We start from the raw sequence: 19,985 nt of genomic DNA, 5'->3' as shown, positions 1-19,985 counted from the left end.
ATTATTTCATTTAATGATTGTTTCTAATGTTTTGTCCAGTCACAGGAGCAGCTCAGCACATTTCACTGTGTTGTACGTGTATGACGATGCCTGTGACAAATAAACAGCCTCGGACTCTTCAATCTTCTGCATTTCTTTGGAGATCAGCTCAGTGGCCTGTTGAGACCATCTTTCTATTTCTGATGACTCAGTTCAGATTATTATCCTGATACTTTCTTTTAAAATGTGATGAAATCATTTATCTGATGTTCTGACACAAATTCACCAAAACAATCCCAAACAGCATAAACCACCACGTTACACACAGTGTAATAAAAATACAGGCAACTACAAATAAAAACACTTTAAAATATAAACTAAAATTACAAAGTGGTCACAGAATTTCAAACACCCGTAAATGAGTCAGCAGCTCTCTTACATGGTCAGCTGAGCTCCATGATTGAAGAACATTGTTGCTGCAGGTTCATCACTGAAATATGGAGGATATTCTTTGGACCAGTCACTCCTCACAGACACACAGCTGGATGCTGGAGACTGTGACCTCTGACCTCTGCAAACACACATATGTTGTATTCATAACACAATAGTCACATTATTCTCCACTTCAGGACCTCCAGGTCATACTCGGCACAGATGTTCCTGTACACTATGCCGGCCACTTGGTTATGGCATTCCATGTATGCGTTGCCTGCTAGCATCTTACACCCTGCTGTTCTGTGCTGGGTTGTCTCAGGGGCATCTTTACGCAGCCTGCACCTGGGGTCTTGCCTGGTGTGATAGACCCCAGCCTCTATGGGTCTTGTGCTCAGAGCTTGTTCCTGTGCTGCCATGATTAGTGCCTCTGTGCTGTCTTTCAGTCCAGCTTTGCTCAGCCACTGGTAGGATTTCTGGATGTCAGCCACTTCCTCTATTTCAGTGGTTCCCAACATGGGGGGCATTGCAGGAGGGGCAAGGTATGAATACAAACAGACAAACAAACAAACAAACACTTGGACTAGCATAATGGACAGGTTTTTGACAGGGCTGCCACACAAACTTCCCCTGCTTTTTTTTTTTGTTTGTTTGCTCATGAGGAACAAACACGCGTATATATTGTTTATCATGACTCTGGTTTTACTGGCCTATCAACACAGTTTATAAACTGGTATATGTCACCTTGTTGCTTTGTCTGTAAGTGGTCATGTGATTGTCTTACCACGACTCCTTTATTCTTCCTCAGTCAAACAGCAGCACTCATGCGATTGTTTTGCCCCCTGAGCTCCAGCTGTTGTGCCAAAAAGCGATGGTCTGTCTGCGGGAGCGCACAGCTGCTTAAAGCTGCAGCGCCCAGATTACTTACAGCTACTTCCTGCAGCTGATATAAGCTGCTGTAAGCTGAACACAGCTTCAACCGTCTGTTTGTTGAAAAATAGTAACGGACCGCCCCACATTTTCTTGTTAGTAACTGTAACGGCGTCGTAACGATAGGAATAGTAATTAGATTACTCGTTACTGAAAAAAGCACCGCTGTTAGTAACGCCGTTACTTGTAACGCCGTTATTCCCATCACTAATCAGGAGCACATGCCGGGCTGTCCAAACCATGGACAAACAGTATCCCACAGTTCTTTAGGTTTTTCAACCCATTTTGCACAGAGAGACGTTTTTGAAAAATGTATTGAAAGCAGTAAAAAAAAAAAAAACCAACAAAAATTTTTTTACATTCAATAATTACACCATAAAGATTGTTTGTTTTTCTGTTATTTAAAAGAGGTAGTAGTTTATTTTATTACAACCCATAACTTATTGCAATTGTTTTTAGTTTAATTGTTTCCAAAAGGTTTGAGGTGGGGAATAAATTGGAGTTAGAAAACAAAGTATGGGTGTGTGTGATAAAAGTTATTTGTGAAGAAGTTCATGAAGTCATTACTAGTTAACGTTAAAGGGATGGTTGGCTCAACAGAGCTCTGACTGTTTGTCAGCCTGGCTACAGTGCTGAAGAGAAACCTGGGGTTGTTCTTATTTTCTTCAATCAGTGATGAATAGTAAGATGTTCTGGCTTTGCGGAGGGCTTTCTTATAAATCAGCAAACTATTTCTCCAGGCTAAATGATGATCTCAGAGCTCTAAAGTGCGCATATGCGGAAAAAAAAAAGGAAAAAAGAAAGTCTCTGCAACTCTGTGTGGTCGACAACAGACACACATTATGCCCACATCGTGGTCTAAACCAATCACAGATAGTCAGGGGTGGGACCTCTCTGATTGGCCGTGGTCCAGATGTTCCTTTTTTGCCAGAATCTCAGATTAAAGGTCACAAAAGTATTTCAACAACTACCAAACAGCTAAAACAGTAAATGAGAGCAGCTACACAGATTCCACACAAAGACGTAAACACAAAGCGACGCATCAGAATCAGCGAGATGTCGGCTTTCTCACCCGACGACATGTACGCCGACATGGACACGCTGTCGGGGCTGAACGCCGATATCTTGCTGATTCTGATGAGTCGGGTTCGCGCTTTGTGTTTACGTCGTTTTTTGCACTGATTCTGAGCTGCAGGTTTCATCTGTCTCCAACCAAAACTGACTGAACCAGCAGCAAAAGAAGATCCAAACTCTGCTTCATGTTTGATAAACATCATCATGAATTCCCTCTGACTTTTTTGCTTTTGCTTCTACCACGATAAAATAACGCTTGGCACTGGCGCCACCACCAGTAGACAACGGGTGAAGTGTCTTGCCCAAGGACACAACGACCGAGACTGTCCAAGCCGGGGCTCGAACCGGCAACCTTCCGATTACAAGGCGAACTCCCAACTCTTGAGCCACAATACTAGAGCTGGGCGATAGAACGATAACGATATGTATCGCGATATAACTTTTTCTCGATAGAAAAATTAAACTATCGCGATAGACCTCGCCGCTCTTGTCCTCTTAAAAAAAAAAAAAAAGAACAGCCAATCCAAATGAAGTAGCACAGAGCCGAACCAATCACAGCCGCAGCGTCACGTCACGTGACTTGTTACGTACAACACAAGTGCCAAGCCGCACATGTGTATTTGTTTGGGAAGCAGCCAGCCACCGTACCGCCCGGGTAATGGAGGAAATGAGTGTGCCGACTAGAAAAATCAACCGAGCGTGACCGAAGGTTACCGAAGAGAAAACAGATGATGGTTCCAATGCCGGAGAGATTGTCGAACGGAAGAGCCATAGAAGTTCCGTAGTGTGAAGGTATTTCGGCTATTTCAAGTCTGACAAAAAACAGAGTAGCGTTCACTGTAAATTGTGCCGAAAGCAAGTCTGGAAATACAATAAACTGGTGCATGCTCAGGCTACGTCCACACGTACCCGGGTATTTTTGAAAACGCAGATTTTTCTATGCGTTTGCACCTTTCGTCCACACGTAAACGGCGTTTTTGGTCACTGAAAACGAAGATTTTTAAAAACTCCGGCCAGGGTGGATATTTTTGAAAACTCAGTTTTTGCATTTACGTGTGGACTAGAAAAACGGAGAAAACGCAAAGGTGTGCACATTTTTTGACGTCACACTGTGCGCCACGTTATTATTTCGGTGAAATGAATTTCTACAATACTGTTACTGTTAATTCTACTCTCTGCAGTGTTTAAATGCTTACATACACACACACAGTTACTGTCCCTCCACACATATGACTCGGTTCTGCTTCTATGCCCCAGCTTTGTTTACTTTTTCCCACCGAGACTTCTAGACTTCTGATTGGCCTACATTTCTGCACGGTTAAGAATCTAGCGCCACCTGCTGCTTTGGCATGTTCATAGCAGCGTTTTCCTTCATTTCTGCCTTTATGTGTGGACGGGATTATTTTTTAAAACGGAAACGGAAAATCTCCGTTTTCAAAAATACCCGTGTACGTGTGGACGTAGCCTCAGTCTCTGACCGGAAGCGCTAATTCGTCATTCGGCTTTTGTCAGACTAAAGTAACTGTTAAAACTGTTTGAAAAGCTCAGCTATACAACAAGGAGAGATTGAGAATTTCCTTTTAGTTCTCAGTTTATTTGATATTGACAAAAGTTAGTCAATTTTGTCTGTTCTTCTGTAAAACAAACTAAGATTTATTTTTAGAATTAATATTTTGTTTCTAAGTGGAATTGACAATTTAGTCTGTTTCGTTTGTTCTATTTTGAAACTTAAACGCTTTAGCGGCTGCCTTTTGTGTAGTTTGCAATATTTGCCTTTATTTATCTGAAAAAGTCTCATGTTCCTTAAGTACATCTACCCTGTTGAACTTATTATGGGAAATAAATATTTAAATCAAAACAAGCTGCTAATTATTTCACATTTTACTTGTGAGCAACGGCACATTTAAATCTTACAAATATAGTTATTTGGCTTATATCGTGATATATATCGTTATCGCCTGAAATGAAAAAAAAAAACATATCGTGATATGAAAAAATCTTAGATCGGCCAGCTCTACTTCCTACACAGCTCTCTCTCTGTGTGCTTCAAGAACAGTTTTCTATCTCAAATATCTGTTTTCTCTTCTTTCGTTTATTACACAGAAGTCATGCACATTGCTGTCGGACGCTGTTGTGTTTTGTTTTGTTTTCTCCCGACAGTAAAGCCTCATTTCTGCTGTTTAATATCAACGAAATGTAAACTTTTTAAAATGATGACAGATTACAAACTCTCAGCTGTGTCTGTAATCAAACCTCTGTAACTTTGCTTCACTTCAGCAGCATCAGCTCATGTTCCCATGTTGATTCATGGTTTGCTTCGGTTTTTGATCGACTGCAGAATATTTTGAAGGTTATCTGCTATAAAAAGCCAGAAGAGGAAAATCTGCTTCATGTGTTTCTGTTTGATCCTCAGTGACTTTGACACAAAGGCCTCTGCTGTGATGATCACACCTCTGATCAAGTCTCACAGTATCAGCTTTGTTTTTATGGATATAAAAATATGGATAAGTGATCAGAATTATAATATTTCTGACTGTCTGGGGCCAAATTGAATCGAATTGAATGTATTCTAGGAATCAGTGATGATATCCAGCCCTAGGCCTAACAGAGTGGATGTAGCTGTGGATAATAAGAAAAGATTAAAAGAACTATTGATAACTTTTTTGTTAAGTTAAGGCCTGATCTGTCTGAAATTCATAGCCAGCTCTGACACAGAGCCATCATCCTCTGAATACTGAAAAAGCACAGTGTATCCAGAAAACTCTAAATATATGCTGCGATAAAAGCCCAAGTGTCCCCTCTCCCCGCTGCCTTTCAGCAGTCGCAAACAGGTCATCAGAGGAGCCGAAGTGATGATTACGTTTAACATTGTCTACAGTACTGCCAAAGAGTGCCAAAGCACTAAGAAAAAAGTTAGGTGCACCAGTGCAACCTTGGAAAAGGGTTAGTCTAGAGCCCTGGATCTTCTAAAGTTGTGACATGCCATTTCCTTTATCTGAGCTGAGCACTAAATCAGATAAAAAGTCAGATCAGACAGAAACTCTGTGTAAGGCCCAGGTGGACGATAGATGATAACAAGTAACACTGGTTTCTGAGTTTCACAGCTGGGGTGGACGAGGCGAAGCATCAGGCTTTCAAATGAATTAAAAGTCTCTCTGGGTCTTTGGTTGATTAATAGGCTGGTGTGAAAAATTGCTGCCACACCGCCCCCTCGGCCTGTGCTTTGAGGTTTCTTGAAGGGGACCAGAGAAAGAGTCCAACAATGTCACACTAAATACAGACACTTTGGAAGAGCACAGTAAATGAGTCAGCAGCAGATCTCTTACATTATCAGCTGAGGTCCATGATGGAGATTTGATGTTGGTGCAGGTTCATCACTGAAATATGGAGGTAGCAATATTGACCCATCACTCCTCATAGACGCAGAGCTGGATACTGGAGACTGTGACCTCTGACCTCTGCAAACACATAAGGGTTTCTATTAGTGCTGTCAGCGTTAATCTCATTAAAATGACGCTAATACGTTAACGAGCTAAATGAGCTAACGCGTTGACGCCGTGCAGCCCCAAGCGTGGGGCGACCGCGCTAACTTGCAAACAGAGATTTGCCACGTTAATCCAGTTATGGCGTTAACGGCATTTTAATGAGATTAACGCTGACAGCACTAGTTTCTAGTCACAAACAATGATGCAATCATGAAAGAGTCATGAAAGCCATTAAAGGCCAGCATGGCGGTGCAGCATGGCAGCACTGTATGTACAAGGATGCCAGCTGCCGTTAAACCCTGAAGAAGAAGAAGCAGCAGTGTCCGGTATCGTAGCTGTGTCCAAATTTAGGGGCTGCATTCTTCGGAGGCCTCATTTGTAGGCGACGTTACGGCAACGCAACGAAGACAGCCCAAATTCGAAGACGCCTCCAAATGCGGCCGACGGAGGCCGCAGCAGAACTCCCCGCCCCTCCCTGAGCCTGGTTCTGCCGGAGGTTTCTTCCTGTTAAAAGGAGTTTTTCCTTCCCACTGTCGCCAAAGTGCTTGCTCATAGGGGGTCATATGACTGTTGGGTTTTTCCTCTGTATCTATTATTGTACGATCTACTGTACAATATAAAGCGCCTTGAGGCGACTTGTTGTGATTTGGTGCTTTATAAATAAAACTGAATTGAATTGACAAATGCATCCTCCTTTTCCCCAGATTTGAAAGATGTGTCGGGTGTGTCCTTCATGGCCCACCATATCCCAGAATTCATAGCGCGGCCCAGCCAATTCCAGTTTCCAACAATGGCAGCAGCTACTTAGTTTTAATATTACTCTTATTACTCTTTCTGGGTCGCAAAATAAACTTTTAAGCTATTTTCAGGCGAGTATGTAGCTGTGTAAACTTCAAATATCTGCTCGGTTTATCAAGACATCACATATTTGTAAAAGTGCTCCGACGTTTTCGGAGACGTCTGTTACCCACCAGCTCGATAGCTAGCTGGGAGCTTGAGGGTCACTACAGCCGACGAGAACAGCAAACTCTCGACACATCATTTTCAGATCACCGTGGTCTTTGGCTACTCAGGTTAAACATGATATATAAGTCACTTAGATAACTTAAAAATGTTCATGTTTGGCTTTTTTCTGTGTTTGATTTGTTCCTGAGTAAATCGGTTTGGCTGAGATTAAAGTTATAGTTTTTACACAGCTGAATAAACGTCAAGCAGAAAACTGATTAATCAGAAGTGTGAGATGGTCGAGAGTTTACTCCAGTGTCCTGTTATATTTTAGATAGCAAGGAGCACACAGCTGAGTTTATTAAACTCCACTGAGACAATCTGCAAATTTCATTAAAAGTTTAATAAACTATCATCGTGTCTTTATTTTTAGTTAGCACATACCTTAACAACTTAAAGCTGTAAGCTAATGATAGTTATATAAAAGCAGATGCTGCTGGTGCAATAAGCTGTACGTTTTACGTCCAATGGATGCAAGATCTGATTAGTCAACTATCAAAATAATCATTTGTGGCAGCCCTAGCAAAGACACGCAGTCATATCAGTCACTGATGACACAGAGCACTGGTTAATCTCAGTGGGTGAGCAGGCGTGACGCGTGGCTAGAAATCAGTGACCTTGGTTTGAGTCCGAGTCACGGCCCTTTGTTGCATGTCCTTTCGATGTAGACGTTTAGATCAATACAGCAGCAGCACCAATCTGTCTGTTGACCTCCCACTCTCCTCCACTCATGAACATGACCCCTAGATACTACAAACTCCTTCACTTTGGGCAGTAGCTCATCCCTGACCCAGAATAAACGCTCCTCCCTTTTCCGGTTGAGGACCAAAGCCTCAGACTTCACACTGGAGGTCACCACCCGATGAAGCCAACAGAACCACGCTTTCTGTTAAAAGCAGAGACAAGATTCTGAGGCCACCCAAAATCACTCCTTCACCCAGGACCAGTCCGCCACGAGACCCTACCAGGGGGTAAAAAGCCCCCCGACAGTGTAGGCCCTGGATATTAAAAGAACTTTCTAAACATGCAAACTGCAGCTCCTGCAGTTCATCAGGTGACTCGATATATCTAATAGCCCTTGATCTCCTTTGTGACCTTCCAGGTTATGACACCTCACAGTAGTCTTGTGTTGGTGTCTGATTAGTGCTGCTAGAGCTGGGCGATAGAACGATAACGATATGTATCGCGATATAACTTTTTCTCGATAGAAAAATTAAACTATCGCGATAGACCTTGCCGCTCTTGTCCTCTTAAAAAAAAACCCAAAAAAAACAAACAGCCAATCCAAATTAAGAAGCGCAGAGCCGAACCAATCACAGCCGCAGCGTCATGTCACGTGACTTGTTATGTACAGCACAAGCGTCAAGCCGCACATGCGTATTTGTTTGGGAAGCAGCCAGCCACCGTACCGCCAGGGTAATGGAGGAAATGAGTGTGCCGACTAGAAAAATCAACCGAGCGTGACCGAAGGTTACTGAAGAGAAAACAGATGATGGTTCCAATGCCGGAGAGATTGTCGAACGGAAGAGCCATAGAAGTTCCGTAGTGTGAAGGTATTTCGGCTATTTCAAGTCTGACAAAAAACAGAGTAGCGTGCACTGTAAATTGTGCCGAAAGCAAGTCTGGAAATACAATAAACTGGTGCATGCTCAGGCTACGTCCACACGTACCCGGGTATTTTTGAAAACGCAGATTTTTCTATGCGTTTGCACCTTTCGTCCACACGTAAACGGCGTTTTTGGTCACTGAAAACGAAGATTTTTAAAAACTCCGGCCAGGGTGGATATTTTTGAAAAGTCAGTTTTTTTGCATTTACATGTGGACTAGAAAAACGGAGAAAACACAGCGGCATTTTTTGACGTCACACTGTGCGCCACGTTATTGTTTCGGTGAAATGAATTTCTACAATACTGTTACTGTTAATTCTACTCTCTGCAGTGTTTAAATGCTTACATATACACACAGTTACTGTCCCTCCACACATACGACTCTGTTCTGCTTCTATGCCCCAGCTTTGTTTACTTTTTCCCACTGAGGCTTCTAGACTTCTGATTGGCCTACATTTCTGCACGGTTAGGAATCTAGCGCCACCTGCTGCTTTGGCATGTTCATAGCAGCGTTTTCCTTCATTTCTGCCTTTATGTGTGGACGGGATTATTTTGTAAAACGAAAACGGAAAATCTCCGTTTTCAAAAATACGTGTGTACGTGTGGACGTAGCCTCAGTCTCTGACTGGAAGCGCTAATTCGTCATTCGGCTTTTGTCAGACTAAAGTACAGTGGGGCAAAAAAGTATTTAGTCAGCCACAGATTGTGCAAGTTCCCCCACTTAAAATGATGACAGAGGTCAGTAATTTGCACCAGAGGTACACTTCAACTGTGAGAGACAGAATGTGAAGAAAAAAATCCATGAATCCACATGGTAGGATTTGTAAAGAATTTATTCGTAAATCAGGGTGGCAAATAAGTATTTGGTCAATAACAAAAATACAACTCAATACTTTGTAACATAACCTTTGTTGGCAATAACAGAGGTCAAACGTTTACTATAGGTCTTTACCAGGTTTGCACACACAGTAGCTGGTATTTTGGCCCATTCCTCCATGCAGATCTTCTCGAGAGCAGTGATGTTTTGGGGCTGTCGCCGAGCAACACGGACTTTCAACTCCCGCCACAGATTTTCTATGGGGTTGAGGTCTGGAGACTGGCTAGGCCACTCCAGGACTTTCAAATGCTTCTTACGGAGCCACTCCTTTGTTGCCCGGGCGGTGTGTTTTGAATCATTGTCATGTTGGAAGACCCAGCCGCGTTTCATCTTCAAAGTTCTCACTGATGGAAGGAGGTTTTGGCTCAAAATCTCACGATACATGGCCCCATTCATTCTGTCCTTAACACGGATCAGTCGTCCTGTCCCCTTGGCAGAAAAACAGCCCCATAGCATGATGTTTCCACCCCCATGCTTCACAGTAGGTATGGTGTTCTTGGGATGCAACTCGGTATTCTTCGTCCTCCAAACACGACGAGTTGAGTTTATACCAAAAAGTTCTACTTTGGTTTCATCTGACCACATGACATTCTCCCAATCCTCTGCTGTATCATCCATGTGCTCTCTGGCAAACTTCAGACGGGCCTGGACATGCACTGACTTCAGCAGCGGAACACGTCTGGCACTGCGGGATTTGATTCCCTGCCGTTGTAGTGTGTTACTGATGGTGACCTTTGTTACTTTGGTCCCAGCTCTCTGCAGGTCATTCACCAAGTCCCCCCGTGTGGTTCTGGGATCTTTGCTCACCGTTCTCATGATCATTTTGACCCCACGGGATGAGATCTTGCGTGGAGCCCCAGATCGTGGGAGATTATCAGTGGTCTTGTATGTCTTCCATTTTCTGATGATTGCTCCCACAGTTGATTTTTTCACACCAAGCTGCTTGCCTATTGTAGATTCACTCTTCCCAGTCTGGTGCAGGTCTACAATACTTTTCCTGGTGTCCTTCGAAAGCTCTTTGGTCTTGGCCATGGCGGAGTTTGGAGTCTGACTGTTTGAGGCTGTGGACAGGTGTCTTTTATACAGATGATGAGTTCAAACAGGTGCCATTCATACAGGTAACAAGTGGGGGACAGAAAAGCGTCTTACAGAAGACGTTACAGGTCTGTGAGAGCCAGAGATTTTCCTTGTTTGAGGTGACCAAATACTTATTTTCCACCCTGATTTACGGATAAATTCTTTACAAATCCTACCATGTGAATTCATGGATTTTTTTCTTCACATTCTGTCTCTCACAGTTGAAGTGTACCTCTGGTGCAAATTACTGACCTCTGTCATCATTTTAAGTGGGGGAACTTGCACAATCGGTGGCTGACTAAATACTTTTTTGCCTCACTGTAACTGTTAAAACTGTTTGAAAAGCTCAGCTATACAACAAGGAGAGATTGAGAATTTCCTTTTAGTTCTCAGTTTATTTGATATTGACAAAAGTTAGTCAATTTTGTCTGTTCTTCTGTAAAACAAACTAAGATTTATTTTTAGAATTAATATTTTGTTTCTAAGTGGAATTGACAATTTAGTAGTCTGTTTCGTTTGTTCTATTTTGAAACTTAAACGCTTTAGCGGCTGCCTTTTGTGTAGTTTGCAATATTTGCCTTTATTTATCTGAAAAAGTCTCATGTTCCTTAAGTACATCTACCATGTTGAACTTATTATGGGAAATAAATATTTAAATAAAAACAAGCTCCTGATTATTTCACATTTTACTTGTGAGCAACGGCACATTTAAATCTTACAAATATAGTTATTTGGCTTATATCGTGATATATATCGTTATCGCCTGAAATGAAAAAAACATATCGTGATATGAAAAAATCTTATATCGCCCAGCTCTAAGTGCTGCTCTAAGTTTTAGGCTGCCATCTGTATAAGTCCTGCTCTGACCGCTCTCACTCCCTGTACTCGTTCTGCTTTTAGGGAAAAACACAACAAAGTCACCTGGAGGCACATCTGGTGAGAAGTACACAGATTTGGCTCTTGTGGCCAAAAAGCTGTCACAATGTAATGTGTGTCACTGGATGACAGCATGATGGATCTGTAAGGTTCACATACATAGTTTGGATCAACACAGACATTTAATATTCAATAAATTCATTACCATATTTTTTGGACCATAAGGCGCGCTGTCGACAAACGGGTCTGTTTTCATACATAAGGTACGAAATTTTTTCCCGAAAACTCTCAGTCAGAACATGCTATATCATGTTTAGGTGGAACCTAGCAAGCTAACTTCCTGTTAACTTCTAACTCTGTTAAATGTAATAAATTCAATTTTCATGGATGTGTCTGTGAAGGTTCTCAGTCATCCAGGTCATCACAGTCTAAGGAGATTGTGACCCACACCCGTTTTCACAACTTGGCTCATATGATTAGGTAGAGGATCATCAGGGGGTCCTTTTGTCTCTCTTTGGGGGGACACTCCCACAGGGTTTAAATCTGGGACTCTCCACCATGTGACCTTAGAACTGAAGAAGCTTCTCTGATGAGAGGTGAAACACCTTCAAGCAACTTAAAGAAGTCCAGACGCTTTTCTTTCCAAGCTCCTTAGACTATTTTCAATAATTTAGACAGTTTGTAACTCTCAGTGATGCCACAGTGTTCGTTTGACTTTGGGACCTGAATGTGATGGAGTTTAGGACCCAGATTACTCTGCGAGGCTCCTGACTACGGCAGCCATAATGCTCCGACAATCCATCAGGTGGTGCGGCTTCATCGCTTACCAAAGTCATACTAAAACATTTTTGACAGATTTTTGAGCGCCGTGTTCCACATAAAATTGGTTCGAGGTCAGTAAGCACAAGCAGAATTCATACATAAGGAGCACTGTCGATTTTTGAGAAAATTAAAGGATTTTAAGTGCGCCTTATAGTGCGGAAAATACAGTATAAACAAATAACAGCAAAATTAGATTACTTATTTTCTTGTTCTGTCTACTTTTGGGATCTGTGTGAAAGTCTGATGACACTTTAGAAACTTGTAAAAAGATCATAAACTTCCAAAGAGCACAGCAGCAGATCTCTTACATTATCAGCTGAGGTCCATGATGGAGGTTTGGTGTTGGTGCAGGTTCATTACTGAAATATGGAGGTAGCAATATGGACCCATCACTCCTCATAGACGCACAGCTGGATACTGGAGACTGTGACCTCTGACCTCTGCAAACAGAGAAGGGTTTCTTGTCACAATCAATGATAAAATCTGTCATGTGAGAGTCTAATTTAGAGTCCAGATATGACCTCATCATGACAAACCAATATCCAAAGAAAAGCCCAGAGAAATATTGTCTAAACTGACAACAAAGCCTGGCTCATTGGGAGCAAAACACAAAGTATTACTCAAAACTCAGGAGTTCTGCACAGTGTGTTATTTTCTTGGTTTTGTAGGTTTGGAGTTAGAGTCAGCTGACATTGACGTTTCCCCATGTTTGCCAACTAGCTAGCTGGCTAATAAGTCGAGCAATGCAGCAGGGATTGTTGGTTAAGCCTAATAAATCTTTTAGGTCCCATTTATTCAGAAAAATCGAATTCTAAAGAAAATCCTCAAGTATTTTTATTTTAACCACGGCTATAAACTCACTGGTATCAGTTCTCTAACATTAAAACTCCAGGACAACAACTAAAGTTAGACGTCCAGGTCCTTCCTCATACAGGGACACAGGATAATCTGACGGTGCTTTAGGTTTGTTTATGCAGAAATATAAAAAAAGTCAAGTGTTCACAAAACTTCAAGAAAAACTAAACATGAGTCAGCAGCAGATCTCTTACATTATCAGGTGAGGTCCATGATGGAGGTTTGGTGTTGGTGCAGGTTCATCACTGAAATATGGAGGTAGCAATATGGACCCATTACTCCTCACAGACGCACAGCTGGATACTGGAGACTGTGACCTCTGATCTCTGCAAACACAAACATCAATAACTGATCAGTTCTCTCTGACAGCCATATGATCAGCTGATCCCTCTGTGATATTGTGTCTGCCTCATAACGCTGACAGGTCAGCCAATCATCAGCCAGTTTTTTCTGTCTCTGAATGAACTCAGTTTGTTCTCAGCTCTTCTCTGATTCTGCTGCACTGACTTCACTTAAACTTACAGAGTTCAGATCTTAGAAAACAAGTCAATAAAAAGCAAACTCAGATCAAACAGTTTGAACCAATCACAGATTCTGTCATGGTTATGTTGAAATGACTAATAAAGTTAGTAGTGTTCTTACATTGTTACTGCAGGTCCATGACTGTAAGGTGGAGGTGTTTGTGTAACCCCGTCACTCCTCACAGACACACAGCTGGATGCTGCTCCGTCCTCTTCCTCCATCTTCTTGATGTCAGGGTGGAGTTAGTCTGAGAGGTAAACACACACACTCAGAGGTGCTGTTGTACTGGAAGCATCACACTGACGGCTTTCTAATGTTGGAGCTTTGGCCCTAAAGTCCAAACCAGTTATTTTAGAGGCTCAAAGTCTTTAAAAAACACCAAAACCATCACATTATTTAATAAGTACATGATCAGGTGGATGAAGGAACTCAGTGTGTTTGGGATCATCATCATGGTGAGGAGCCCACATGTTACGGCTCCTTTGGAGAGAAGCTGAGGATCACTGCAGGAAGTGAGCTCATGAAACCAAACTGCTGTTTGTGAGCAGGATGACTCTGTTATTGGACCTGCTCTGTGTTCTACATATGATCAATACTTCAAATATCTGTAAACATCTCATCTTATATTTGTTGCACTTGGTCACATCTGTCTTTAAAAATAGATTTTTAATGTCACTGAGAGTTCTTTTTTACCTTTATTGATTTATTTTGGAATAAATTAAATATAAAGGTGCCAAAAACTGCCTGCAGCTTCTGCTCTGTGACAGGAAACTACTGTCAGGCTCAAAATGACTTCAGATTATTCATCACAGAGTGTTTATAGATCACAGGACACGTTACAGTTTCACTGTCGATGTTTTAGTTTAAAAGAATGACGTGATAAGCTCTTACTGTGAATCTGCGCGCTCATTGGCTAATACCCTGAGACTGACAGGTGGTTATCCAATCAGCGTGCGGCCTCACACGGACATAAAACTCTTAAAGTTTGTTTCTGAAGGGATTTTCAGATCAGACCTGATGTTTCTGCCTACAGCCTGTTTACCGATATAATCAATATCAGACATCAGAGCAACAGAAACCTCGGTGATCAGGACGCCGGGACTGAGAACAGGAAGTGGCTCAAACGTCGCACTTTCATAAAGTCAGCCTGAACTCCACTCACCGACTTTCTGTCGCCATTTTAGTTTTAAAAGACGTCGTGATAAGGGCGGGTCTTACTGTGAACCGGCACGCTCATTGGCTAATAACTTGAGATTGACAAGTCGTTATCCAATGAGCGCGCGGCTTCTCCCAACATAAAGTAGTTTCCTTTGAAAAACCAAAGTCTGATTATTTTTGCCTCCACTGACGGAGCCTGTTGTTCCCGCCACAGAGACACAGTAATGTCAGAGCGGTGTTAACACTCACCTGCCTCAGCACAGCTCTCACTCTCCTCCTGCTCTCTCAGCTAAACTCACTTCCTCTCTACTTACAGGAAACCAGCGCTCAGAGGAGCCGAGCGGCCTCACGTTTCACCCACAGACACGAACAGCGTGGAATTATTTTATGTCATAAGAAGAAACATATTCATGTTAACACTCACCTGCCTCAGCTCCACCTTCCTCCTCCTGCTGCTCTGAACGGAGGATCAACACTTTCACTTTCACTGCTCCTCCCTAAACACAGAGGATGCTGGGACTTGTAGTTTTTACCTTGTGTGATATTTATGGCTGTGACACTAAATCACAGCATGTAAACTTCCTGCAAACATGTCACAGGCGATAAAAGTTTCACATTAAAGGTGAAGTTATTTTTCTGTCTCATGTTCAATAAACAGTGAGCTGGGAAAACTGAAGAACAGACTTCAGACGTTCCCTGCAGAGTTTCTGCTGCTCGGTCGTCTGCATGTTGCTGAGACTGAGCTGATGATGAAGCTGTGATGGGTTTATGGCACGTTTGGTTCTGGAGAAGAGTTTTACTGTCGGTGCAGGTGAAATGATCAGAGGTTACAGCCTCTGGTTAAAGTGGAGGCAGCGATCAGGACGGCTGAGCAGCAGAGGTCTCGAGGGTCCTAAAGTGTAAAAGCATCAGTGTTAGTAACACAAAGATCACAGAATGGGATCATCCACACAACACTAACATCTAAATCCACGGCAGGAACTCTTCCAGTGTCCTGAAAAATCTGTGTGCACGATGCTGAGATTAAAATCTGTCTGCTCATCTTAATGCAATATTTACTAAAGTCTGGTAGAAGTTTTACTGATTTCCAGTCCACTTAGCAGACGTGTGGATAGGTGGTGGGTTGTAGAGCAGACTGAAAGCTTTAACTTCATCCTCTGATTAAAAACTCAGACCCACAGATACAGGAAGTATAACCCTGGTGTAAGACAGGAAACAGCAACACGGCAGCCATCTTTTTCCTCCCATGCTGACCAGTGTCCCAGCAGAAGCTGGGGTTTGTTAGATCCTGTTCGATCCAGAGAAAACAGGCTAAAAGAGTCGATCAGGGGGGATCATGGTTTTATTATGTGCTCGTTATGATTGAAGCTCTGGTTGTGTGTTAGAGACAGAACCTGCAGATTCCTCCACTCTGCCTCCTCCTCTGCAGGAATCAGCCTCTTGGCTGATTTTATTCACCAACGTGAATAAAATCATCAAACTAATCCAAGTTCATTGTGAAATGCCTGAAAATGGAGGAATAAATCTGTCAGTTACCGTATAAAGTTTGAGTTTGTCAGTGTTTTACACGGAGACGGTCGTCAGATGTTGAATGTTTAGCATGAATGTTCCACATCTGGAGAAACCTTCAAGATTAAAGCCAGTGAAAAGTGAAGAGTTTCTGCAGCAGCCGCACTTCCTGCAAATCTGTTCTTTCAAAATAAAGTGAAGAGTCTAAAATTATATTCACGACAGGTTTAAAGGTGAAGGTGGTCACATGGTTTTAGTGGAATGCCTACGTGGGCGCGTCTGAGTGATTTTGATTCAGATTCGTGCAGCGTGGAGCAGTAAACACTTGTTTTTGTTCATCTGGACTCATGAATGATTCCAGTTAGCACATTTCCAGCCAATGAAACGTAACTACAGATGAAGACAAACACATTTAAGTTGCCCGACTCTCGAGTGTGGGTGCGTGTTCCCATTTTCAGGCTGTTTTAGTTTTCAGTTTAGAGGAACGCTGCAAACTCACAAAAACTTCTTTCTTGTGAGGTTTTGTTGTCAGACTGATAAAAGCAGCAGCAGCTGGTGTTTGATGAGCAGACGTGTGTTTCCTGTTCTGTAATAATCAGCTTGTTACCATCACATAATGAACTCAGCCGTGACCAATGAGGCCGTCCTTGTGTGGTTCTCTGGCGCTGATTCTGACTGTGACCTTCACCTCTGCAGGGTCGCCTCTGCTCGTGGCTGAGCTCGTGTTTGTCAGGCTGACAAAATAAAAGCTTCTTCATTTCTGTGGCTGAAGAGGAGTCTGCTCTTCTTCACCAACAGGAAGTGAAACATTTCTCACTGATTCTGAAATCTTCACTTGTCTCACAAATTCACAGTAACACACACACGGTTGTGTTTTCATATCCTTGTGGGGACATCTATTTGACATCATGCTCTCCTCAGCCTTTTACTCTAACCATTAAGACTGAATGCCTAACCCTGACCTGACTGTCCCTGACACTAAAACCACATTCTGAGTCTCACAAATGTCTTCAAACTTGTGGGGACGGGCATTTTGGTCCCCACAAAGACATGTAAACATGCACACACACAGGTATTAATGACCTCACAGGTTCATGTTTGGGGCTTTTAGCATCTTTGTGTGTCGGTCAGATTTAATTCACTCTTGTTTTGAGGTTTTGTGCCTTTTTGTTTCATTCTTTGTGCGTTTATTTTCTCTTTAAGCCTTTCAGGACTCGTGCTGTTGGCTTTTTCCTGGTGTGTTATTAGTATTTTTCATTTCTAAACTTATTCTAAAAGAAGGACCGATGGAACATTTATGTGAAAATAAACATGATCATTTAATGTTTTTGTCAATTTGGGACTAACGCGTTATTAAGTAACGTGTTACAGTAACTACGTTATTATTGTGGTAACGAGCACGGTAACTAGTTATTATGCTAAAATCAGGAACGCGTTAGTCGTTACTGGGATTTAGATGGGCTCGTTATTCGTTACTTCGTGTGGTGGCTATCGCGGAGCTTCCACAGATTCAGTAACATTAGCAAGTGGTGGAGGCCAGCAGGTGGAGGAGGGAAAGGGGGATGCAGAAGGAAAAGAGACCCGAGACGGCCGCCGGTCCAAGTGTGAACTGAACTTCAGGTAAGAAGTTATGACCTGCAGTCTCTCTGGGTCAGATATAAACCAAGTTTAGGTGGAGTTTATTTTTGTTATTCTGACTTTTTCCGTACTGCGTGCTAGCTAGCATGACAGAGTTTCTATACAGCTGGGTGGGTGCTATGAAGTTAATGATGTTGAACTTTATTTTGTTCATAAGTTATTAGAATTGCCAACCGTCTCATCTGGTATTCAGAGAAAATATTACGCATTTCTTATTGAGGTGAAAAGGAACAGTTAGTCCCGTAATTCAGCTACAATGAAAAAGGCACAAAGCTGGAGTTAATCTGTGTCTTTGCTGCACAGCTGCCTCTTCTTCTTTCATTCTCTCCCCCTCCCTCTCCCGTTTCTACTTCAATCATGAAAACTGATCAATGATCAGCTGATCGTCTCTCTTGTTTGTTTATCTCCCACTTTGCATCAGAAAGAGGAAACCAGCGGAGTTCACGTTAAACAACAGCAGCACGTTTAAGCTTGATCAGCTGTTGTTAGAATTTATTTAATATTAATTTCTAGTATCAGCTGATGTTTGCTGGAGCCACAGCTGCAAAAAAGCTGCTGGTCATGATATCGGTTTGGTTATGTGGTGAGAGGGAAACATGAAGATGAAACCAGGAGATGTCCTTACTGAATCATCAGAGCTGTGATGGAGAAACAGGTTTACCTTTTAGGTGACATGGATGAGTTGAAGGGAAGTTATGAACTGTTTCTGAGAGACAAATAACACCAGGATCCTTTTTTAGGTAGCTGACAGCTGGTAACTGTGCAGGGGCGGGTCTAGCAAAGTTTTGCCAGGGGGGCCAGGTAGGGCATTAACAGGGAAAGGGGGGCACAAGGAAATACTTTTCTTTCTTATTCTCGTTTAAAATGTCTCGCTTTTAAAAAATAATTATCTGAATCTTACAACAAACGATTGATAGATTGATGCATATATACCATCAAGACAGTGAGCATCACTGTCACAACAGCGTTTGTTTTCATTCAAAGGCTTTAGGATTTTTGCTATAATGGTGGGCCGGTCTCTAGTCACAATGCCCAGGCTGATTTTTTTGTCCCAGTCCAGCCCTGTATGCAGCTCATCTGCAGTCTGGTGTTACCTACATCTTCCTATTCAGAAGGCAGAATTTCCGAGTTCTGAGTACAATCGAAAGCACCACGACTGCAGTTTTTGTGTTGGATGTAAAAGGCGCACATGATGCTGTGACGTAGGCTAGAATCATGGTGGCGGTCAACGGCGGTCCAGGCGTGGGATTTCTCTCGTGGAAATATGCACATTATCTTTTCCTTTCTATTGGTAGGTGGCACAGTGCACTTGTGGCAGGTAAGCAAGCTAGAAGACTGGCAAAGTTATGGAAGCAACACATTAACAAGAGAATTCTGAGTAAAACCAAAGTTACTTTCCCTAGTAACTAGTTACTTTGAAAGTAACGAGTAACTTGAAGTAACTGAGTTACTTTTGATAGAAGTAACTAGTAATGTAACTAAGTTACTAATTTAAAGTAACTTACCCAGCACTGGTCAATCATTAAAAATAAGTCCTGGTCTTTCATTTTGCTGCTGCATTGTTCACAGAAACACATATTTTCCTGTTTCTTTCTGTTTGTGTGTTTCTGCTTTTGCCTGTTTAGCGCTGCTGAGCAGGAAAACCCAGACGAACAAAAACCTCTTTTAAGTAAATGTTTGAGTCACTTTGGGTCTGAAATGTAAAAATCTGCAGACTGAAACAGATTTGAAGGCATCACAGGAACAGCCTCACATTCAAAACATGAAAGAGAGGACTTTTATTTTGAAACACTCAGGAAATGACAGAGGGAAAGTTTTTTAATTAAAACAAATTATTAGTTTATGCATTCTAAGTTCATACAACCACCAAAACTGTGATGATCCTCCTTCTCCCTAAGATGGCAAACTGAAACACAAGTTTCCTTGTGGCTCAGGAAACTAACCACTCCAAGTTGGTGACTTTTGGAGATTTCTTTTCCTGGATGATTGAGAATGCATCAAGACGAACACAAAAGGAAGTTCACCGCTTTTAGCAGCTCCCCCCCAGACAAACAAAGAGGCAGTTGGCAGTTAGAAATCAGCAATCATTCACACACCCCCACTCCCCTCCAGAATTCTCAGGTAACAACCTAATTTACA

The 19,985-nt window shown here is 42.2% G+C and overlaps 2 protein-coding genes across 2 annotated transcripts in view; both read right to left on the bottom strand.

Annotated features, from left to right (window-relative positions):
- The window catches only part of LOC309701482 (uncharacterized protein), a 2,150,955-nt gene that overhangs the window by 2,014,485 nt on the left and 116,485 nt on the right, over positions 1-19,985 (bottom strand). The window lies entirely within an intron of this gene.
- Positions 11,339-13,881, bottom strand: LOC309700205 (uncharacterized protein; the record flags this gene model as incomplete). The annotated part of the gene is made up of 5 exons (XM_082523653.1): positions 13,662-13,881; positions 13,214-13,345; positions 12,473-12,604; positions 11,448-11,484; positions 11,339-11,359 (listed from the first exon to the last, which is right to left on the bottom strand). Exons 1-5 carry the CDS (start codon positions 13,760-13,762, stop codon positions 11,339-11,341), a joined length of 423 nt encoding a protein of 140 aa, XP_082379779.1. The 5' UTR covers positions 13,763-13,881.

The sequence above is a fragment of the Aulonocara stuartgranti genome (genome assembly GCF_965226115.1).
Source record: "Aulonocara stuartgranti genome assembly, chromosome: 23".
Lineage (NCBI taxonomy): Eukaryota > Metazoa > Chordata > Actinopteri > Cichliformes > Cichlidae > Aulonocara > Aulonocara stuartgranti.
The sequence above is the reverse complement of the archived record's forward strand: the minus strand, read 5'-3'. Positions and strand labels throughout refer to the sequence as shown.